The sequence below is a fragment of the Ranitomeya variabilis genome, chromosome 4, assembly GCF_051348905.1.
Source record: "Ranitomeya variabilis isolate aRanVar5 chromosome 4, aRanVar5.hap1, whole genome shotgun sequence".
In the NCBI taxonomy this organism is placed as follows: domain Eukaryota; kingdom Metazoa; phylum Chordata; class Amphibia; order Anura; family Dendrobatidae; genus Ranitomeya; species Ranitomeya variabilis.
This window is the reverse complement of record NC_135235.1, coordinates 647,742,595-647,765,180: the sequence shown is the minus strand read 5'-3', so window position 1 is coordinate 647,765,180 and position 22,586 is coordinate 647,742,595. Positions and strand designations below refer to the sequence as shown.

The 22,586-nt window shown below is 43.1% G+C and overlaps 2 protein-coding genes across 3 annotated transcripts in view; both read right to left on the bottom strand.

Moving 5' to 3' along the window:
* The window catches only part of LOC143767389 (uncharacterized), a 46,359-nt gene extending 36,528 nt beyond the window's left edge, over positions 1-9,831 (bottom strand). Inside the window, exons 1-3 of the mRNA XM_077255696.1 lie at positions 9,790-9,831; positions 2,778-2,928; positions 2,469-2,648 (exon numbers count right to left, since the gene is read on the bottom strand). Coding sequence (XP_077111811.1) covers positions 2,469-2,648; positions 2,778-2,855 — 258 coding nt within the window. The 5' untranslated portion in view covers positions 2,856-2,928; positions 9,790-9,831. The remainder of the gene's footprint in view (positions 1-2,468; positions 2,649-2,777; positions 2,929-9,789) is intronic.
* LOC143767410 (uncharacterized) overlaps positions 1-22,586 on the bottom strand; it is a 599,249-nt gene that overhangs the window by 3,745 nt on the left and 572,918 nt on the right. The window contains exon 1 of one of the 2 annotated variants that reach the window (XM_077255741.1): positions 2,263-2,437. The exons of the other annotated variant lie outside the window; for it this stretch is intronic. Within the exon in view, the coding sequence (XP_077111856.1) occupies positions 2,263-2,347 (85 nt within the window). The 5' untranslated portion in view covers positions 2,348-2,437. Of the gene's footprint in view, positions 1-2,262; positions 2,438-22,586 lie in introns of those variants that run through there. 2 annotated transcript variants of the gene reach the window in all.

Sequence of the window (22,586 nt, the reverse complement as noted above, 5' to 3'; positions counted from 1 at the left end):
TGAAGGTGAAGATGCCGGGGCCTACACCCTTGCCTTATCTCCCGAGTTAGCCCTAGGTCTCTTCTCTTCCCACACCCAGGGAAGAGGGGCGCTACTGTGCACCGTAGTACACCAACCCGACAAACAAGGCAACACAAACAAGGGTTAACAGAAAACTCTAGGCATACAAATATTCACTCACATATAACAGATGAATGCACCGGGGCATGGAGGTTGAGGAATAAACTAAAATAAAGAAGACTAGGAAACTACCATTCATACAAACCAAGCAACAGTCACAGATAACTCCTCCAACTCTCCTCCTCATATGAACTCCTCTCCTTCCATTAGCTATGCAGCAAATGCTTGCTCTGACAAGGATTTGTAACAGAGCCCAGATTATAAAGGGAAAAGGAGTGGCTAACCGAGCTCAGCTGTGAGCACAGGGATTTCCAACATGGCCAATTGACCCCTGTTCTTCCAGAAGAAATAAACACATTTAAAATGAAGGATAAGTGCTTCTTCTTAGTGCCAGAGTAGGAAAAATCAGATGCTGCGGTCTTTTGGCACCACACTGTAGCAGTAACCCTGTGCGAGGAGTCTTCCACATGTTTATTACCAAATTCAAAACGAGCCTTACAATTTTTGTGCTTAACTAAAGGCTTTTTTCTCCCAACTCTTCCATAAAGGTCATCTCTCTGTAGTGTACAGGTTATTTTGGTTGTATGGTCAGATACTTTATTCTCTGTGTGAGAACTCTGCAGCTCCTTCAGCTGCTCTCTGATTAATGCCCTCCTTGCCAGGGTTGAGAGAATTAGTGGGCGGCCCTCTCTTGGCAGGTTTGTTGTGGTACCAGGTTCTTTCCATTTGATAATAATGGATTTGATCGTGCTCCAGGGGATCCTCAGAGATTTAACTATTTTTATAACCCAATCCTGACTTGTGCATCTTAACAACTTTGTCCCGGACTTGTTTGGAGATCTCCTTGGTCTTCATGGTGTTGTTTGGTTAGTGGTGCCTCTTGCTTAATGGTGTTGCAGCCTTTGTGGCCTTTCAGAATGTATATACTCACACCAAAATTATCCTATGTACTAAGCCATAAAGCAAAAAGATGAGTAGATCTCCAAAAGAAACACTTTAACAAAGGCCAAAGTAGCAATTAAAAGGTACAAGTTTATTAAACATTATATGTAATCATAAAAAGTCAGGCTAATTACCCCACATATCAAGGAAAGAAAGGTGGGTACACCCAGAAAAAATGGTAGTGGAAAAAACCTGGTAAGACCTCCAAAAAAGATTTTTTTTTGCATGGCTAGTGTCTGAAAATGCAGGCACTAATGATGTTTAAAATCACCATGTGTAAGAAGAGAGCATGGCACTCACCGTCCCACAAACAATGTCCTTTATTCTGGATATAATATGTAAACAGAGGCAGGGAGGCTTTCACCTGGAAACCGCACAGGATGACGGCCGTTTCGCGCTGGCTTGCGAAACGGCCAGCCTGAACTTTTCCCATGATATAAACACCCAGTGGCTTTGAACTGATTCCCCCAACACAAAATGCAGTTTCTATGCAGAGCACATTCACCAAATTTATTATAAAAGTTTTGTTGTTCTGTCACAACGAATCGTGTTCTTGAAAATTCCAACATACAAAAAGCTTATTTTTTATAATTCATCGTGGTCCTCATATGTCACATTATGTAAGTACATTTTAAAATTGGCTCCTGGAAAAACAAAAGCTGTACTGTGATTGGTAGTTATGAGCAACCAATCAAGTTTGCCCTGATTTTCTTTCCCTGGCCATTTACTACTGATGATACTATAACTACAGACCTTTACTTTTGAACCATCGTTCTTGAATCACCCTGTATATTTCATATGAAAATATATTTCACAACCAAACAAAAGGAAGAACAAAAAATGTGCCTCAACAATGAGTCAGAGTTTTCCTCTTATGCATTACATTGCTGAGAAAAAGCTACAATCCAGGGCTGTATTGCACCATTGTATTGAAGAAAATCTACAAGATATTTACTGTAATTCATGTCCATGACATGGACGACAGTAGTAATATTTTGGACATAATTTTCTTCTATTGAACAAGATATCCTAATCACATCTTCCTCACAATGTAAAACACAGCAAGATCCTAATTGGCAATCATCAGTGTGTTGGGGTTCATGGAGCATATAGGTGTTTGCAAATAGGATAATATCTTTAAAAAGTGATATTCCAGAAACCTCGCTTCACTACAAGTAAGTATTTAGTCCTGTCTATTACCTGGTGATGTGAGGGGCTGGTGAACCTTCAGCATGACGTCATTGTACAGATCTTTGTGTCTTTCTAAATACTCCCACTCCTCCATGGAGAAATAGACGGTGACATCCTGACACCTTATAGGAACCTGACACACACAATGATACCGTCATCCCCCGATCCCTCCATAGCATTACTGTATAATGTCCCAGCATTCCCAGCAGTGTCACCTCTCCAGTCAGCAGCTCAATCATCTTGTAGGTGAGTTCTAGGATCTTCTGGTCATTGATGTCCTCATGTATCAGGGGGTGAGGTGGAGGCCCAGTAATTGGGCTCAGGGGTCTTCCCCATCCCTCAGACACAGGGTCCTGACAGCGCTCACTAGAGGTCTTCTTCACTACTGTGTAATCCTGGTTATGGAGAGACACATTAATAAACCTCACTACAGACATTCCCAGAGTCCTCACCTCTCCAGTTCTGTCCGTCTGTTATTCCCATAGATAAGTATAATACAATGTGATGCTATCAGAATCTCTCACCTCTCCAGTAAGCCGGAAGAGGATCTCTAGAGTGAGGTGTACTAGCCTCTCTGCCTTCATGTCTCTGTACCTATCCATCCTTGACCAGGTCAATAAGGAAATTTCTTTTAGATAGAAGATCACCTCTGAGAAGAGCCAGTATTGTAGGGACCTGAAAGGGAAGAAGATTACGATGTAGCATCATAAAGAATCTCATATGATAATCCAATTATTGGAGAAAATGAGAAACTTATGAGGTGATAGACCGTATATCACAAAAGTGAGTATGCCCTTCACATTTTTAAAATATTTTATTATATCTTTTCATGAGACAACTCTGAAGATATGACACTTTGACACAATGTAAAGTAGTTAGTGTACTACTTGTATAACAATGTAAATTTGATGTACCCTTTAAATAACTCAACACACAGCCATAAATGTAAAAACGATTGATAACAAAAGTAAGCACACCCCTAAGTGAAAATGGCCAAATTGTGCCCAATTGGCCATTTTCCTTTCCTGGTGTCATGTGACTCATTAGTATTACAAAGTCTCAGGTGTGAATGGGGAGTAGGTGTGTTGAATTTGATGTTATCGCTATCACACTCTCTCATACTGGTAACTGTAAGATCAACATGGCACATCATGGCAAAGAACTCTCTGAGGATCTGAAAAAAAGAACTCTTGCCTAGGCCAGTGGCAGCGAACCTCCTGGTGGGCACGCACGCCATCTCCTCAGGACTAGTGCTGCCACCACTCTTCTCAGCCCTCGTACCATCTCCCTCATCACTAGTACTGTGGCCACTCTCCTCTGCACACGCCGTCCCATCAGGTCATGCATCCTCCCATCAGTCTGCGGGCTGAGGAGAGTGGCGGCACTAATGCCCACAGGTAGGATTGTGATATATGAAGAGTCCAGATCAGCATTGGAATGGGCAGAAGTGAGTAGTTACCATCTACACTCATGTATAAGCTGAGCTTTTCAACACATTTTTTGGTGATGAAAACGCTTATACATGAGTAATTGTCCCAAAAGACGGCGGGGGAGAGGGAGCGGCGGGGCAGCGGGTCACAGGAGGCAGGGCTGATTAAGAGAAATGAATATTTACTGCACTGGCAGTAAATATTAATTTCTCTTATAGCGCGCACAGTGTAAAGAGCAGCAGCCGGCTTCCAGCAGCTGCTGGGCTATCACAGGTGCCCGCTCATTAAGGTTATGAGTATTCACCCCTCTGCATTCTCATAAGAGTGGGGAGAGGTGAATATTCATTACCTTAATGAGCGGGCACACGTGATCGTTCAGCTGCAGATGCTGCTGGCACTGGAACAAGATGCTGTGAGGGCGCGTAGGGAAGGAAAGTAGGATTTTTTTATGCTTTTCTCATGGGGGCTATACATACAAGGATAGGGATGAGGAACCATGCATACCAGGACAGGGATGAGGAGCCATGCAGACAAGGATGGGGATAAGGAGCCATTCATACAAGGATGGGGATAAGGAACCATGCATAAAAGGATGGGGATGAGGAGCCATGCAGACAAGGACGGGGATAAGGAGCCATGTCGACAGGATGTGGATAAGGAGCCATGCAGACAAGGATAGTGATGAGAAGCCATGCATAGGGGACAATGCATACCTGGCTTATACTCAAGTTAATAAGTTTTCCAGATTTTCATGGCAAAATTAGGTGCCTCGGCTTATACTCGAGTCGGCTTATACACAAGTATATATGGTATTTTTTATGTGGGCATATTATACAGTATAAAACACTATGTGGGGTCATTATACAGTATGGAGCATCATGTGGGGCTATTATAAAGTATGGAGCATCACGTGGGGCCATTATACAGTATGGAACATCGTGTGGGGCCATTATACAGTATGGAGCATTGTGTGGGGCCATTATACAGTATGAAGCATTGTGTGAGGCCATTATACATTATGGAGTATTATGTGAGGCCATTATACTGTATGGATCATTGTGTGGGGCCATTATACAGCATGGAGCATCGTGTGGGGCCATTATACAGTATGGAGCATTGTGTGAGGCCATTATACAGTATGGAGCATTATGTTTGGCCATTATACTGTATGGAGCATTGTGTTGGGCCATTATACAGTATGGAGCATTGTGTGGGGCCATAATACTGCATGGAGCACTATGTGGGGCCCATTACACTTTACAGTGGGTACAGAAAGTATTCAGACCCCTTTACATTTTTCACTCTTTGTTTTGTTTGCAACCATTTGGTAAATTAAAAAAATATAATTTTTTTTACATTAATGTACTCTCTGAGCTCAGAGACAGAATTGTGGCAAGGCACACATCTGGCGAAGGTTAAAAAATAATTTCTGCAGTACTCAAGGTTCCTAAGAGCATAGTTGCCTCCCTAATCCTTAAATGGAAGAAGTTTGGGACCACCAGAAGTCTTCCTAGACCTGGCTGTCCAGCCAAACTGAGCAATCGTGGGAGAAGAGCCTTGGTTAGAGAGGTAAAGAAGTACCCCAAGATCACTGTAGCTGAGATCCACAGATGCAGTAGGGAGATGGGAGAAAGTTCCACAAAGTCAACTATCACTGCAGCCCTCTACCAGTCGGGCCTCTATGGCAGAGTGGCCAGACGAAAGCCTCTCCTCAGTGCAAGACATTTGAAAACCCGCATACAGTTTGCTAAAAAACACATGAAGGACTCCAAGACTATGAGAAATAAGATTCTCTGGTCTGATGAGATGAAGATAGACCTTTTTGGTGACAATTCTAAGAGGTATGTGTGGAGAAAACCAGGCACTGCTCATCACCTGCCCAATAAAATTCCAACAGTGAAACATGTTGGGGGCAGCATCATGCTATGGGGGTGTATTTCAGCTCCACGGAAAGGACGACTGGTTGCAATTGAAGGAGACATGAATGAGGCCAAGTACAGAGATATCCTTGATGAAAACTTCTTCCAGAGTACTCTGGACCTCAGACTTGGCCAAAGGATCACCGTCCAACAAGACAATGACCCTAAGCACACAGCTAAAATAACAAAGACAACAACAACTCTGTGACCATTCTTGACTGGCCCAGCCAGAGCCCTGACCTAAACTCAATTGAGCATCTCTGGAGAAACCTGAAAATGGCTGTCCACCAACGTTCACCATCCAACTTGACGGAACTGGAGAGGATCTGCAAAGAAGAATGGCAGAGGATCCCCAAATCCAGGTGCAAAAAACTTGTTGCATAATTCCCAAGAAGACTCATGGCTGTACTAGTTCAAAAGAATGCTTCTATGAATACTTATGACCATGTGATATTTGTTTTTCTTTTTTTAAAAATGCAAAAAGTTCTACATTTCTGGGTTTTTTTCAGTCAAGATGGGGTGCAGAGTGTACATTGATAAGAAAAAAAAATCAACTTTTTTGAATTTACCAAATGGCTGCAATGAAACAAAGAGTGAAAAATTTCAAGGGGTTTGAATACTTTCCGTACCCACTGTATACAGGACTATGTGGGGGCTATTACACTGTATGGAGCACTATGTGGAGCCATTATACTTTATGGAGATCTATGTGGAGCCTTTGTACTGTATGGATTACCTTATGTGCCCCTTATACTGTATGGAGGGCTGTGTGGGGATTACAGTTAGGGAATCATACTGTCATGGGGTCATCATTCTTTGTTGGGGGAACGGAGGGAGGGGGGTACAGTAGGGTCATCATGCTGTGCATGTGGAGGAGTTCACTGTGTGGGGTATCATACTGTGTTTGGGAGCACTTTTGTTTGCATCATACTTTATCTGTTTTATTCAAGTTTTTTTTTCTCCTTTGTGGTTACATATTTAAATTAGGCCATTGGGCCATATGCTTTTTACTGCTATTACATAACATATTATATTATTACACTATAATTCCAAAAGTTTATCGTTTTATTTGATAAGGAAAAATTTCCTCAATTGCAGACATTTTTTTAACAAATATAAAGGTTGGCCTGCAACTTTCTGCAAGCTTTTAACTTTGGTAGAAGCATCGTTGTAACGGTTGGTGAGGAATATGATCCTGGCTGCAGCATTCAAGACAGATTGGAGCGGGGAGAGTTTGGTAAGAGGGAGGCCGATTAGTAGAGAGTTACAATAGTCTAGACAAGAATGAATAAGAACAACACTAAGAGTTTTTACAGAGTCGAAAGTAAGAAAAGGTCGAATTCTAGAAATGTTTTTGAGGTGCAGATAACAAGAGCGAGCCAGTGATCGGATGTGGGGGGTGAATGTAATCTCTGAATCCAGTATGACACAAAGACAGCAGGCATGTTGCTGGGGAGTAATGGTGGAACTACACATGGAAATGGCAATGTTGATCATAGGTAGGTTAGTAGAGGGAGGAAACACAAGGAGTTCAGTTTTTGACAGGTTCAGTTTCAGATAGAGGGAGGACATGATGTTGGAGACAGCGGTAAGACAATCACTGGTGTTTTGTAATAATGCAGGGGTGATGTCTAGAGTAGAGGTGGATAATTGGGTGTCATCAACATAGAGATGGTACTGGAAACCAAATCTACTGATTGTTTGTCCAATAGCGACAGTATACAAGGAGAAGAGGAGGGGGCCTAGTACTGATCCTTCAGGAACCCCGACAGTAAGGGGAAGGTGAGAGGAGGAGGAACCAGCAAAACATACAGTAAAGGATCGGTCAGAGAGGTAGAAGGAGAACCAAGAGAGAACGGTGTCCTTGATGCTAATGGAGAGGAGCATAGTGAGGAGGAGCTGATGATCCACAGTGTCAAATGCTGAAGAGATCCAGGAGAATTAGCATGGAGAAGTGACCATTAGATTTAACTGTTATTAGATCGTTATAAATTTCTGTGAAGCACCTATGGGTTCAAGTTGTTCAACACACTTTTGGATAAGTTCCCAAAAGGGTCAAGTTTCCAAAATGGTGTCACTTGTTCAGGGTTTCCACTGTTTAAGCACATCAGGGGCTCTCCAAACATGAGATGGCGTCCGCTAATTATTCCAGCATATTTTACATTCAAAAGTGAAATGGCGCTCCTTCCCTTTCCAGTCCTGCCGTGTACCCAAGTAGATTTCCCCCACATATGGGGTATCGGCATGCTCAGGAGAAATTGCACAACAAATTGTAAGGTTTATTATTACAACTAACTATTTTGTGCGATATGACTCTCTGATTGAAGGGCATAAAAATGTAAAAAAGTTTGAAAATTGCGAAATTTTCACCAAATTTAAATTTTTTTCACACATAAAGTCATATCGAAGAAATTCCAGAGTTATTACCTCATAAACTGACACTGGTCAGAATTGTAAAAATTGGCCTGGTCATTAAGGGGAAAACAGCCTTTGGGGTGAAGGGGTTAAGGGTGTACTCACTTTTGTTGCTAGCAGTTTAGAAATTAATGGCTGTTTGTTGAGTTAATTGGACGGCAAACTAAATTGGCACTGTTATAATAGCTGTACAGTGACCATCTTACACTGTATCAAAGTGTCATTTCTTCAGTATTGTCCCATGAAAAGATATAATAAAAATATTTTCAAAATGTGAGGGGTGTACTCACTTTTGTTATATACTGTAATCTGTAGATGTTGTGTTCCCTCTCTTTGTATGCGCTGTAACATGACGTCATGTCTACAGCGCTGAGCTGAACAGTTCGTGTGCTGCCAACTCTGGTAGAGCCACTGAGCTCAGTTATTGGCTGCAGCGCTGTCAATTTGATGCCAGCGCTGCAGACATTAATAGTCCCTGGGAGCAGCGCCAGAGACTCAGGGCTGGACTGGGGAGTGTGAATAAAGCACAATTTGTTTATTTTAAAAGAAAATGCAGTGGGGGGACAGGAGTTTTTTGAAATGAGAAAACTCCGTTAACCTCTTCCTATTAGAGCCAATTTTTGACTTTTCCTTCAGTTTTTCCCAGACCCACATTTTTTTTTTTCCAGTAGTAACATAGTATTGGACCAGCTTTTCTTTTTTTTTTTTGGGGGGGGGATCTAGTTTTAATTAATTTCACCAAATAATGAGATACGTAAATATGTAAAGTGGGATAAGCTTAATATGAGGTAAATATAACCTGACAACAGGACCTGAATGGCCATCTGGCAATTCTGGAAAATGCCATATGGGCCGGTCCGGCTGTGGGCCGCATTGTATGCTATGCCATTAGCACTTTCAGCATTTTCAGGTCGCCGATGCTGTTAACAGTTGAGACGGAGCACAGAACCACCGGCACTTATCCCTGGTTTCCTCTATGTCTGCAGCTTGTTGGAAGCCAGCTGCATATATGGGGTTTTGAGGTGGACCATCATTTTATATAGGGGGCTGTGAGGTGGATCATCATACTATATATAATAAAGTGCTGTGGGTGGGATCATCATACTATAAAGGGGATTGTGGGGGGCATCATTACTGTGTAGGGTAATTGTGGTGGACATTATATTATGTGAGGTGGCTGTGGGGGTCATCATACTATGTGGAGGTCTATGGTGGCCATTATATTGTGTGAGGGGCTGTGATGACCATCATACTGTATTGGGCGATTATGAGAGATATCATACTGTATGGGGGGCTTTAGTGGACATCATACTTTACATTGGGGGAAGTGGTGAATGATAGAAGAAAAAGGAAAAAGCAATCAGTTCATCAACTGTAGTGAAAAATGTGCACAGATTCAGAGTATTCATCGATGCACGGATCTTTGGGACCGGTATCCACGAGTAAACAAAAGGAAAAAGGAAATGAAGTAGTATAAACCATTAAAAAAACAAAGTCTACATAAAAAAAAACAAGAATAAAGCAAACCAAGGTAGGAAATGCAGCACCCTACGCGTTTTGGACAGTAACGTTCTTACTCATAGGTAACCCGTACCCCAGAGAGAAAGCGTCATCTGTCCCCAAACCAGAGCGCCCTCCCCTGTATACATGAGCACAGCCAGCGTCCTATTACTGTACATATACACATGGCAGAGCTGGGGGCACTATCTCCGGGAATGGAGGGGTTACTGCCCCCTGCCCCCGCCCAGTAATGGGGAATCTCCAGCACCTACCTCCACCTGCAGAGCGGCACACCACATATATGGCTGTTCTGTGCGCACAGGACCTGTGGTGAGGTCACAGGAGGGGAGGAGTCAGGGGTCACATGATCAGGGGCCTCAGGATCCACATGTCAATTGTACACTGCATAAGTGTAAAGAGCTGTCCATGCTGCTGCACATTGGAGCACAGAGCAGGCACCACTTTCTGCCAGAGATAATGGCAGGCGGGTGTCCTCCAGTAATGCTGAGCACATGGCGAGATTTCTGGAAGGGCAGTGGAATCCTTTAAGTGATACACAACTCCTACACCAGTAGTGATAAGCGACCATGCTCGGATATGTGGGCACAACCAGAGCTTTAGGCCTTGTTGAGTCATCACCTGCTCCTAAGTTGACCGTAGAAGAAGCAAATCTGTGCCTGAAAGAATTTATGGCCCGATGTTGGCCTTAGCACAGATGCCAATACTCTACTCCGATGATATCACAATCTTGTCAACTCGTTTAGATCTTGCCCAACACACATCGTCATCCTCGCTGACACGACTAACCATTAAATTAGTGTGGGAGATGTCCTGAGCTCCTTGCCCTTCTGCTGATTCCCATCACTTGATTTCTCCTGACTCTGAGAGCCACTACCATCACAGATGCCATTATTTCTAATTAACCAGTGCCGCTGCCAGAGCCCCTCTACTAAGCAGTACCCATGTCAGTGCTCATACCGCTAATTAAAAGGTTAACTGTTAAGACATTAGAGGAGGATGAATGTCAAAGAAGCATTATGTGACAGGAGTGATATGCCATAGAGCCCATAACATCCTTGGCTTCCTCAATACTAATGCGCTTGCTGGGGTCAAAGGACAATTGTGATCTGCATTTGGTACTACTACTGCCCAGACAGGTGCTTCCGGTGATGGTGCTGCTGCTACTACAAAAGATAAATGTTCAGGTCATCTGATGAAAAAAGCTTTGAACTCTTAAGACGTGCACGGACCCTTAATCCCAGTTGGAAGGAAATGTGTCCATGTGGAAAATCGGTAATCTTGTCCTGCACCAAATCTCCCAAGTTTTCAAGTAAAAAAAGAGTTTTATTGATCCATTAAAAAGAAAACCAAAAGTTTAAAAACAGGAGGTCCTGCAAAGAACTCCTACGAGTTTCAAACCTAGAAATATGTACGGGTGTTAGTCATGGCTACCTGCAGCTCCCACAACCTTGTTGATAGATACCATGGTATAGAATAATTTCCTCTTACATTATCCCATTCATTGCCATTGCCACTTTTTCATTTTCAAAACATTTTTACCACACAAAATTTAACACTTATTTTTCGAAACACAATATCTCCTTTGCCAAAAATACGTGACTACAGATGGATGAACCAGAACTGTAAAGATCAGGGTCAGTATCGAACACCTAGTGTCCGTGCATGGACCCTAAACACAGATTTTCCCTGAATTCCGTGTTACTGTTCGGGTTTGTCAGCCCGAACATGCTGTCATCTGTGTGACAGTGCAAGAAACACCAGCTCTGATTGGTGGTAAGTTCGTTACTGACAGAGCACTGCAGTTACCTCGCTGGCATACAGATGACAGTTCGTGAGAAAGCATCTGTGGCCGACGGTAAAAAGGTTGCCGCTGGTCACAGGCGTCGGCTGATGAGAGCACTTCAACAACATGCATGTACCATATAAAACAAACAATAGCTAAAGAAAAAACATAAAAACACAGAATGAACAGTACCATGAAATGAGACAGGCTCTAATTACAATCCAAGCCAATAACAAATCAAAAACGGAAAAAAACAAAATAAGAAAAGAGACATCTTATAGATTATACTGGAGTATAAGATCTTGTCGCACATTCAGACCCTGTGGGATCCTTGTCTGCAATTTAAATATCCAGTACGACTCCCTATTGAATAGTTTTCTTCTCATGTCTCCACCTCTAAACAGTTTAACCACTTTTTCTATACCTATGACTGAAAGGGAGCTGGTATTACTCCTGTGTATGTTTTTGCAATGTTTAGATACTGCAGATATATTACGTGCAGTCTGACTGCTGGCATCCAAAAGATGTCTCCTTATTCACTATTTTTAACTGACGTGTGGTGCAGTCCACATAATGTAGGTTGCACAATGTGCACTCTATAAGGTATCCAGAAGAGAATATAATGGGCACACTGTAAAGTTCAATGAAGGTGCTGGCTAAACATCCAACTTCAAATATACAAAAAGTAGCCGCACTCAAGTCTTGATTTCAAATGCGAAGAATTTTCTTAGTTTTTATTCTTTTAATTCAAGTGCACAGGCACCACCAAATAATTTTACAGAGAAAGCAAGTGATTGCGGACAATACGGTGACGTTTCAACCTGATACGGTCTTTTTCAAAATCTCACTTTAAGTAAGAGGAGTAGTTTAGGAAGAAGGGAAATAGGAAGAGAGTCCCCAAGGACAGCTCAAGGTAGACTTCAGGAGTAAGGTGTCCGTCTCATTGGTGGTGCAGTGTCCAATGAGACGGACACCTTACTCCTGAAGTCTACCTTGAGCTGTCCTTGGGGACTCTCTTCCTATTTCCCTTCTTCCTAAACTACTCCTCTTACTTAAAGTGAGATTTTGAAAAAGACCGTATCAGGTCGAAACGTCACCGTATTGTCCGCAATCACTTGCTTTCTCTGTAAAATTATTTGGTGGTGCCTGTGCACTTGAATTAAAAGAATAAAAACTAAGAAAATTCTTCACATTTTAAATCAAGACTTGAGTGCGGCTACTTTTTGTATATTTACACTCTATAAGGTAAACGACCCCTTCGGTATTTGTCATGATTCTCAATGGCGAGAGAACATAGCCCAGCATATATGAGAACTAGCTCTTGGAAGATGGAAACTATACTGACCATGAACTAAACCTGTCGCACAACTAGAAGTGGCCGGGTAGCATGCCTACGTTTTTTATCCCTAGATGCCCAGCGCCAGCCGGAGAACTACCTAATCCTAGCAGAGGAAAAGACAGTCCTGGCTCACCTCTAGAGAAATTTTCCCAAAAGGCAGACAGAGGCCCCCACATATATTGGCGGTGATTTTAGATGAAATGACAAACGTAGTATGAAAATAGGTTTAGCAAAATCGAGGTCCGCTTACTAGATAGCATGAAGACAGAAAGGGCACTTTCATGGTCAGCAGAAAACCCTATCAAAACACCATCCAGAAATTACTTTAAGACTCTAGCATTAACTCATAACACCAGAGTGGCAATTTCCGCTCACAAGAGCTTTCCAGACACAGTAACGAAACAGCAGCTGTGAACAGGAACAAAATGCAAAAACACACAAGGACAAAAGTCCAACTTAGCTAGGAGTTGTCTAGTAGCAGGAACATGCACAGAAGGCTTCTGATTACATTGTTGACCGGCATGAAACTGACAGAGGAGCAAGGTTATATAGCGACTCCCACATCCTAATAGGAGCAGGTGAACAGAGGGGATGATGCACACAAGTACAATTCCACAAGTGGCCACCGGGGGAGCCCAGAATCCAATTTCACAACAGTACCCCCCCCTCAAGGAGGGGGCACCGAACCCTCACCAGAACCACCAGGGCGATCAGGATGAGCCCTATGAAAGGCACGGACAAGATCGGAGGCATGAACATCAGAGGCAGTGACCCAAGAATTATCCTCCTGACCGTATCCCTTCCATTTGACCAGATACTGGAGTCTCCGTCTGGAAACACGAGAGTCTAAGATCTTTTCCACAACGTACTCCAACTCACCCTCAACCAACACCGGAGCAGGAGGCTCAACGGAAGGCACAGCCGGTACCTCATACCTGCGCAACAATGACCGATGAAAAACATTATGAATCGAAAAGGATGCAGGGAGGTCCAAACGGAAGGACACAGGGTTAAGAATCTCCAATATCCTGTACGGGCCGATGAACCGAGGCTTAAACTTAGGAGAAGAAACCCTCATAGGGACAAAACGAGAAGACAACCACACCAAGTCCCCAACACAAAGCCGAGGACCAACACGACGACGGCGGTTGGCAAAAAGCTGAGTCTTCTCCTGGGACAACTTCAAATTGTCCACCACCTGCCCCCAAATCTGATGCAACCTCTCCACCACAGCATCCACTCCAGGACAATCCGAAGATTCCACCTGACCGGAGGAAAATCGAGGATGAAACCCCGAATTACAGAAAAACGGGGACACCAAGGTGGCAGAGCTGGCCCGATTATTGAGGGCGAACTCCGCCAAAGGCAAAAAAGCAACCCAATCATCCTGATCCGCAGACACAAAACACCTCAAATATGTCTCCAAGGTCTGATTAGTCCGCTCGGTCTGGCCATTAGTCTGAGGATGGAAAGCAGACGAAAAAGACAAATCTATGCCCATCCTAGCACAGAATGCCCGCCAAAATCTAGACACGAATTGGGTCCCTCTGTCAGAAACGATATTCTCCGGAATACCATGCAAACGAACAACATTTTGAAAAAACAGAGGAACCAACTCGGAAGAAGAAGGCAACTTAGGCAAGGGAACCAGATGGACCATCTTAGAGAAACGGTCACACACCACCCAGATGACTGACATCTTCTGAGAAACAGGCAGATCCGAAATAAAATCCATCGAGATGTGCGTCCAAGGCCTCTTCGGGATAGGCAAGGGTAACAACAATCCACTAGCCCGAGAACAACAAGGCTTGGCCCGAGCACAAACGTCACAAGACTGCACAAAGCCTCGCACATCTCATGACAGGGAAGGCCACCAGAAGGACCTTGCCACCAAATCCCTGGTACCAAAGATTCCAGGATGACCTGCCAACGCAGAAGAATGAACCTCAGAGATGACTCTACTGGTCCAATCATCAGGAACAAACAGTCTACCAGGTGGGCAACGATCAGGTCTATCCGCCTGAAACTCCTGCAAGGCCCGCCGCAGGTCTGGAGAAACGGCAGACAATATCACTCCATCTTTAAGGATACCTGTGGGCTCAGAATTACCAGGGGAGTCAGGCTCAAAACTCCTAGAAAGGGCATCCGCCTTAACATTCTTAGAACCCGGTAGGTAAGACACCACAAAATTAAACCGAGAGAAAAACAACGACCAGCGCGCCTGTCTAGGATTCAGGCGCCTGGCAGACTCAAGGTAAATTAAATTTTTGTGGTCAGTCAATACCACCACCTGATGTCTGGCCCCCTCAAGCCAGTGACGCCACTCCTCAAAAGCCCACTTCATGGCCAAAAGCTCCCGATTCCCAATATCATAATTCCGCTCGGCGGGCGAAAATTTACGGGAAAAAAAGGCACAAGGTCTCATCACGGAGCAGTCGGAACTTCTCTGCGACAACACCGCCCCAGCTCCGATTTCAGAAGCGTCGACCTCAACCTGAAAAGGAAGAGCAACATCAGGCTGACGCAACACTGGGGCGGAAGAAAAGCGGCGCTTGAGCTCCCGAAAGGCCTCCACAGCATCAGGGGACCAATCAGCAACATCAGCACCCTTCTTAGTCAAATCAGTCAATGGTTTTACAACATCAGAAAAACCAGCAATAAATCGACGATAAAAGTTAGCAAAGCCCAAAAATTTCTGAAGACTCTTAAGAGAAGAGGGTTGCGTCCAATCACCAATAGCCTGAACCTTGACAGGATCCATCTCGATGGAAGAGGGGGAAAAAATGTATCCCAAGAAGGAAATCTTTTGAACCCCAAAAACACACTTAGAACCCTTCACACACAAGGAATTAGACCGCAAAACCTGAAAAACCCTCCTGACCTGCTGGACATGAGAGTCCCAGTCATCCGAAAAAATCAGAATATCATCCAGATACACAATCATAAATTTATCCAAATAATCGCGGAAAATGTCATGCATAAAGGACTGGAAGACTGAAGGGGCATTTGAAAGACCAAAAGGCATCACCAAATACTCAAAATGGCCCTCGGGCGTATTAAATGCGGTTTTCCACTCATCCCCCTGCTTGATTCGCACCAAATTATACGCCCCACGGAGATCAATCTTAGAGAACCACTTGGCCCCCTTTATACGAGCAAACAAATCAGTAAGCAGTGGTAACGGATATTGATATTTAACCGTGATTTTATTCAAAAGTCGATAATCAATACACGGCCTCAAAGAGCCGTCTTTCTTAGACACAAAGAAAAAACCGGCTCCTAAGGGAGATGACGAAGGACGAATATGTCCCTTTTCCAAGGACTCCTTTATATATTCTCGCATAGCCGCGTGTTCAGGCACAGACAGATTAAATAAACGACCCTTAGGGTATTTACTACCCGGGATCAAGTCTATGGCACAATCGCACTCCCGGTGCGGAGGTAGTGAACCAACCTTGGGTTCTTCAAAAACGTCACGAAAGTCAGACAAGAATTCAGGAATCTCAGAGGGAATAGATGATGAAATGGAAACCAAAGGTACGTCCCCATGAGTTCCTTTACATCCCCAGCTTAACACAGACATAGCTCTCCAGTCGAGGACTGGGTTATGAGATTGCAGCCATGGCAATCCCAGCACCAAAACATCATGTAGATTATACAGCACCAGAAAGCGAATAACCTCCTGGTGATCCGGATTAACACGCATAGTCACTTGTGTCCAGTATTGTGGTTTATTACTAGCCAATGGGGTGGAGTCAATCCCTTTCAGAGGTATCGGAGCCTCCAATGGCTCCAAATCATACCCACAGCGTTTGGCAAAGGACCAATCCATAAGACTCAAAGCAGCGCCAGAGTCGACATAGGCGTCCGCGGTAATAGATGACAAAGAACAAATCAGGGTCACAGATAGAATAAACTTAGACTGTAAAGTGCTAATTGAAACAGACTTGTCAGGCTTCTTAGTACGCTTAAAGCATGCTGATATAACATGAGTTGAATCACCACAATAGAAGCACAACCCATTTTTTCGTCTAAAATTCTGCCGCTCGCTTCTGGACAGAATTCTATCACATTGCATATTTTCTGGCGTTTTCTCAGTAGACACCGCCAAATGGTGCACAGGTTTGCGCTCCCGCAGACGCCTATCGATCTGAATAGCCATCGTCATGGACTCATTCAGACTCGCAGGCACAGGGAACCCCACCATAACATCCTTAATGGCATCAGAGAGACCTTCTCTGAAAATCGCCGCCAGGGCGCACTCATTCCACTGAGTAAGCACAGACCATTTGCGGAATCTTTGGCAGTATATTTCAGCTTCATCTTGCCCCTGAGACAAGGACATCAAGGCCTTTTCCGCCTGAAGCTCTAAATGAGGTTCCTCATAAAGCAACCCCAAGGCCAGAAAAAACGCATCCACATTGAGCAACGCAGGATCCCCTGGTGCCAATGCAAAAGCCCAGTCCTGAGGGTCGCCCCGGAGCAAGGAAATTACAATCCTGACCTGCTGTGCAGGGTCTCCGGCAGAGCGAGACTTCAGGGACAAAAACAATTTGCAATTATTTTTAAAATTTTGAAAGTGAGATCTATTCCCCGAGAAGAATTCAGGCAAAGGAATTCTAGGCTCAGACATAGGTGCATGAACAACAAAATCATGCAAATTTTGTACCTTTGTGGCAAGATTATTCAAACCTGTAGCTACACTCTGAAGATCCATTTGAAACAGGTGAACACAGAGCCATTCAAGGATTAGAAGGAGAGAAAGAGAGGAAGGCTGCAGCATAGGCAAACTAGCAAGTGATTCAATTAAGAGCACACTCAGAACTAGAGGAAAAAAAAAAAAAAAAAATTGTAGCAGACTTCTTTTTTCTCTCCTTTCTCAGCCAGTAATTTAACCCTTTTTTGGGCCGGTCAAACTGTCATGATTCTCAATGGCGAGAGAACATAGCCCAGCATATATGAGAACTAGCTCTTGGAAGATGGAAACTATACTGACCATGAACTAAACCTGTCGCACAACTAGAAGTGGCCGGGTAGCATGCCTACGTTTTTTATCCCTAGATGCCCAGCACCAGCCGGAGAACTACCTAATCCTAGCAGAGGAAAAGACAGTCCTGGCTCACCTCTAGAGAAATTTTCCCAAAAGGCAGACAGAGGCCCCCACATATATTGGCGGTGATTTTAGATGAAATGACAAACGTAGTATGAAAATAGGTTTAGCAAAATCGAGGTCCGCTTACTAGATAGCATGAAGACAGAAAGGGCACTTTCATGGTCAGCAGAAAACCCTATCAAAACACCATCCAGAAATTACTTTAAGACTCTAGCATTAACTCATAACACCAGAGTGGCAATTTCCGCTCACAAGAGCTTTCCAGACACAGTAACGAAACAGCAGCTGTGAACAGGAACAAAATGCAAAAACACACAAGGACAAAAGTCCAACTTAGCTAGGAGTTGTCTAGTAGCAGGAACATGCACAGAAGGCTTCTGATTACATTGTTGACCGGCATGAAACTGACAGAGGAGCAAGGTTATATAGCGACTCCCACATCCTAATAGGAGCAGGTGAACAGAGGGGATGATGCACACAAGTACAATTCCACAAGTGGCCACCGGGGGAGCCCAGAATCCAATTTCACAACAGGTATTACAGTTAATGTAACTTTTAATGGGAAAGGTAGATCCTGAAGACTTAGACAAAAAATTGGTACTTATAAAATGGAGATACAGTTTTTCTTATTTTAGTTGCTTTTTTTTTTTTCTGTTTTTTTTATTTCTTATCGGCTTCATGGTACTGTTCATTCTGTGTTTTTAATGTTTTTTTCATTAGCTATTGTTTATGTTATATAGTACATGCATGTTGTTGAAGTGCTTCTACAATGGGGTTAAATTTACTTACCTTGTAGTTAATTAACAATCAGCACTGGCTTTTTCACCTGTTTTCTCCATGAAAGGTTTTTAAACCTCCAGTCTGATAGTCCATACTAACCATGATTAAGACTAGAGTGTCGAAACGCGTCGGTTGGTAGCTCCCTGGGACTTACATGTTATCCATATTGCGCCTGCTTTTATTAATTTTCTCCACTAAAGATAAAGTTTGATATTTTCCTATGCTGGAGTACCTTCTTTTCTTCATTCCCTGGAACTTGTACACTCAAGCCAAGGAGGCTCCGTGCGTTGGACTCATTCTTGGAACGAGACTGCAAATGATGAGCTGACTTCTCCCGTTCCCATCCCCTTTTTTTGATATAAGGAAGAGTGGGCCAAAATCCCTGCTGCAGTGTGTGCAAACTTGGTCAAGAACTACAGGAAACATGTAATTGCAAACAAAGGTTTCTGTACCAAATATTAAGTTCTGTTTTTCTATTGTAGCAAATACTTATTAAATGCAATAAAATGCAAATTTGTTATGCAAAAATCATAGAATGTGATTTTCCCCACTGTACACCATTGTTTTTCATTTTCAGTACCTCTGGACCAAGACAAACATTAGCAAAATGCTCAAGGTATTACATTGTCTGTAGTATTCTAACATGTTGCCTGCAGGTACACAATCAGTCAACATACAAGACAGTAATATGGACATGGTTTCCCCCTTCTAGTTTTAACAGATTCCTCTCTTTTGTGCACTGGGGCATAGTTATCTGGAACAGAAAATGACCCTCCCCAAACAAAGCTTGAAGCTACAATTGTCCTTCTTTGGCATTAAGGAGCCTAGGTCAACTCCTGAAGAACACCCCATAGTATTATTGCCCCTCCACCAAACTTTACATTTAGGCAGGCAGGTAACGTTTTTCAGACATTTGCCACACCCAGACTTCCCATCAGTCTGCCATATAGAGAAGCATGCTCTATCACGCCGCAGAAGAAGCTTCCTCTGCTCCAGAACCCAGAGGCAGCATACTTTACACAGCTACATCCGACGCTTGATGTTATACTGGGTGATGTAAGGTTTCAATTCAGCCATATCTCAAGCATTTAGTGTTTATGTTTGTTTTTATTGTCAGAGGAAGGACGGACTCTGCAGTTACTAAGAAAGCAAAGTGCTGGAACCCATCTCTGTAACTTTATGTGGTCTCCACCTTTTAGCTGAGTGGCAGAGGTTTCTAAACACTTCCACTTTTCAATACCACTCACAGGTGAAATATTGAAGAGGGATGAAATTTCATTGACTGACTTGTTGCAACTTTGGAATCCTATTATAGTGTTATGCTGGGATTTGGTGAGCTAGTCCAACTATAAGCCCAGGCTAATAATCACTTTGGATAATGCCGGGCCATCCACAAATCCCGACGTGCAGCACAACAGAGGTTTTTTTTTTTTTAATCAGATATTATTTATTAAAGTTTTCAGAACATAACAGAATTTTCACCAAACTACCCCACAATCTTTCCCCCATTCCCAACCGCTCCCCCCCTATCCAACCCTGGTCCAATGATAAAATATATCACAAGAAAATTACAGACATAGATAAGGCACATATCCCAAAGCACCAGTCATGGATTACAACTAAATCACTTTCAGGGTGATATAAACATGGTATCACGAGAATAAACTTACAGACGGTAAGCCCGGAACATTCAACCATCCTGCCCAAATTTTCTCAAACACTGCCAGTCTACCCCGTTTAAGATAAATGGCCTTCTCTCTGCATAGTATGAGGTTTAGCTTATTTACATATTCTTTCCTCGTGGAAACTTTATCTGAGATCCAGTGATATGCTATTAATTTTCTAGCAGTAAAAAGCATTCTGGCAACAGCTATTTGTGAATAATCATCTCCTCCCGCCTCCTCAACATATCCAAGCACACAGACAATAGGGTCTCTGGGAATATCCTGCTCTGTGGCCATATATATTAAGTTGAGAACCATAATCCAGAATATTTGTATACAGGGACACGTCCAGAACATATGTAGGATATCTGCATTATCAAGCGTACACTTGGGACATTTTGAATTTGGCCTTAGACCCAAATCAAACAGCCACTTAGGAGTCCTATAAATCCTATAAAGGATATATAGTTGAGACAGACGGTTAGGCTCACTGAGGGACAACTTAGGGATCATTTGCATTATTGACTCCCATTGATCTACCGAAATCCCCCCCACTTGTTGTTCCCATTTCGATAATGCCGTCATCGGGTGACCCAATATCACCCTCGAGAGGAGCTCCCCGTAGACGAATGAAATTAGTCCCCTTGTAGATGCCTGTAAACCGAGCCTATTAATAACAGTATCATGATGTATAATAATAGGGTGTATATGAGTCTGCATTATATAAGCGTGTCTTACTTGTAAATACTGATAAAATACAGAATGCTGAAATGAGAACTCCTTTCATAAGTCCTCAAATGATTTAAAGACACCCCCATCTATCAGCTGTGAGAGCCACCAGATACCCACTCATCACCATTGCACAAACCCCTTCAATGTCCTCAATTGCGGCAGATATGGATTATCCCATATAGGGGTATACCTCGTGAACCCAGTAATCCCTCTTAAACTTTTAATTTTACCCCACACTTTGACCATAAGCATTACCGTCGGAAATTTAGACACCCACGGTTTAAATTTATTCACCTCTAACTTAGACAATAGGGGACCCCGACCCCCCAGAAACTGAAGAATCCCTCGACCTCCCCCCATTTCCACAGATGTGTCCTCCATTCTACTTGCCAGATGTTGACACTGGGAAGAGAAAAAATATAGCCAAGGGTTAGGCAATGCCAACCCTCCCTCCTCCTTACTCCTTTGTAAGTGCTCTAACTTAATTCTCGCACCCTTTTTCAACCATATAAGTTCCCTAAACAGTGCATTAATTTTAAAGAACCTATTTTGAGCACAACAGAATTCAGCAGACCAGGTTGAGGAAAGCAAAGTGTGGATCTGGGACAGATGCATAAAAATACCCGACTCTTAGGGCCTCTCCCATCCTTAATAGAAGAAAGCAGATTCTTGTGATGAAATTTTCCAATCAACATTGGAGTATTTAATCCTTCTTTGGCACCCAATATCTCTCCTCAGGACCATATCCCTTCCAGTTGATCAAGTTTAGGAGATTACTGCAAAACTTCTTACAGACCAAGATACTTGTTCTCTGTGTCAGAATCAAAAGCGAGAGCAGGGACGGTCTTGACTGTAGACGAGAACCTATTGAAGACCAGATGACATAGAAGAGACATGAAAGGCATTAGGGATTCTTGGAGTGGGAGGTAGTTTGAGATAGAAGGTAACCGGGTTCACTTATTCAAGAATTTATAATGGACCACTGAACTTGGTTGCCATTTATTTGCAAAAAGTCTTCAATCAGATGTTTTGTGGAAAGCCATACCTTATCTCAGGAAGCAATGTTGGGAACAGTTTGGTGGTGTCTTTCAACACTCTTCTTAGCTTGTACTTCAATACAGATGTTATGGATGTCCTGATAAATGCTTTTCACAGCAGAAAGTAGGCTTTTAGCTGCAACAGAGAGAAAGAGACCAGGTCTTGGCCAAACACTGTAACAAATAGAGATTTCACAGAAGACTCTGGCAAAGAATTGTTATGGTCGAACTCAGCCCGAGGAATCAGGTCTGGCCAGTTCACAATTGGAGAATATTCATAAATACAGTTCCATGAACTAATTATTTAAATCTGTCCAATACTTTGGGAATGGTAGGCAGAAGAGAAGTCCTGGGAAATGTTTAATTTCTTACACAGTGCCCTCCAGAACCTGGAAACAAATTGCACCCCGCGATCACAAATTGTACGGACAATCAAAGATTATATGAGCTGGAAGGAAATGGAACCGGAAAATTTCTTTTAAAAACACTTGAGCCAACTGTGGAGCGGATGGTAGACCTGGTAGGGGCACAAAGCGAGACATTTTGGGAAATGATCCACACCAACCCAGATAATAGTGAATCCCTGGGCTTCACGAAGGT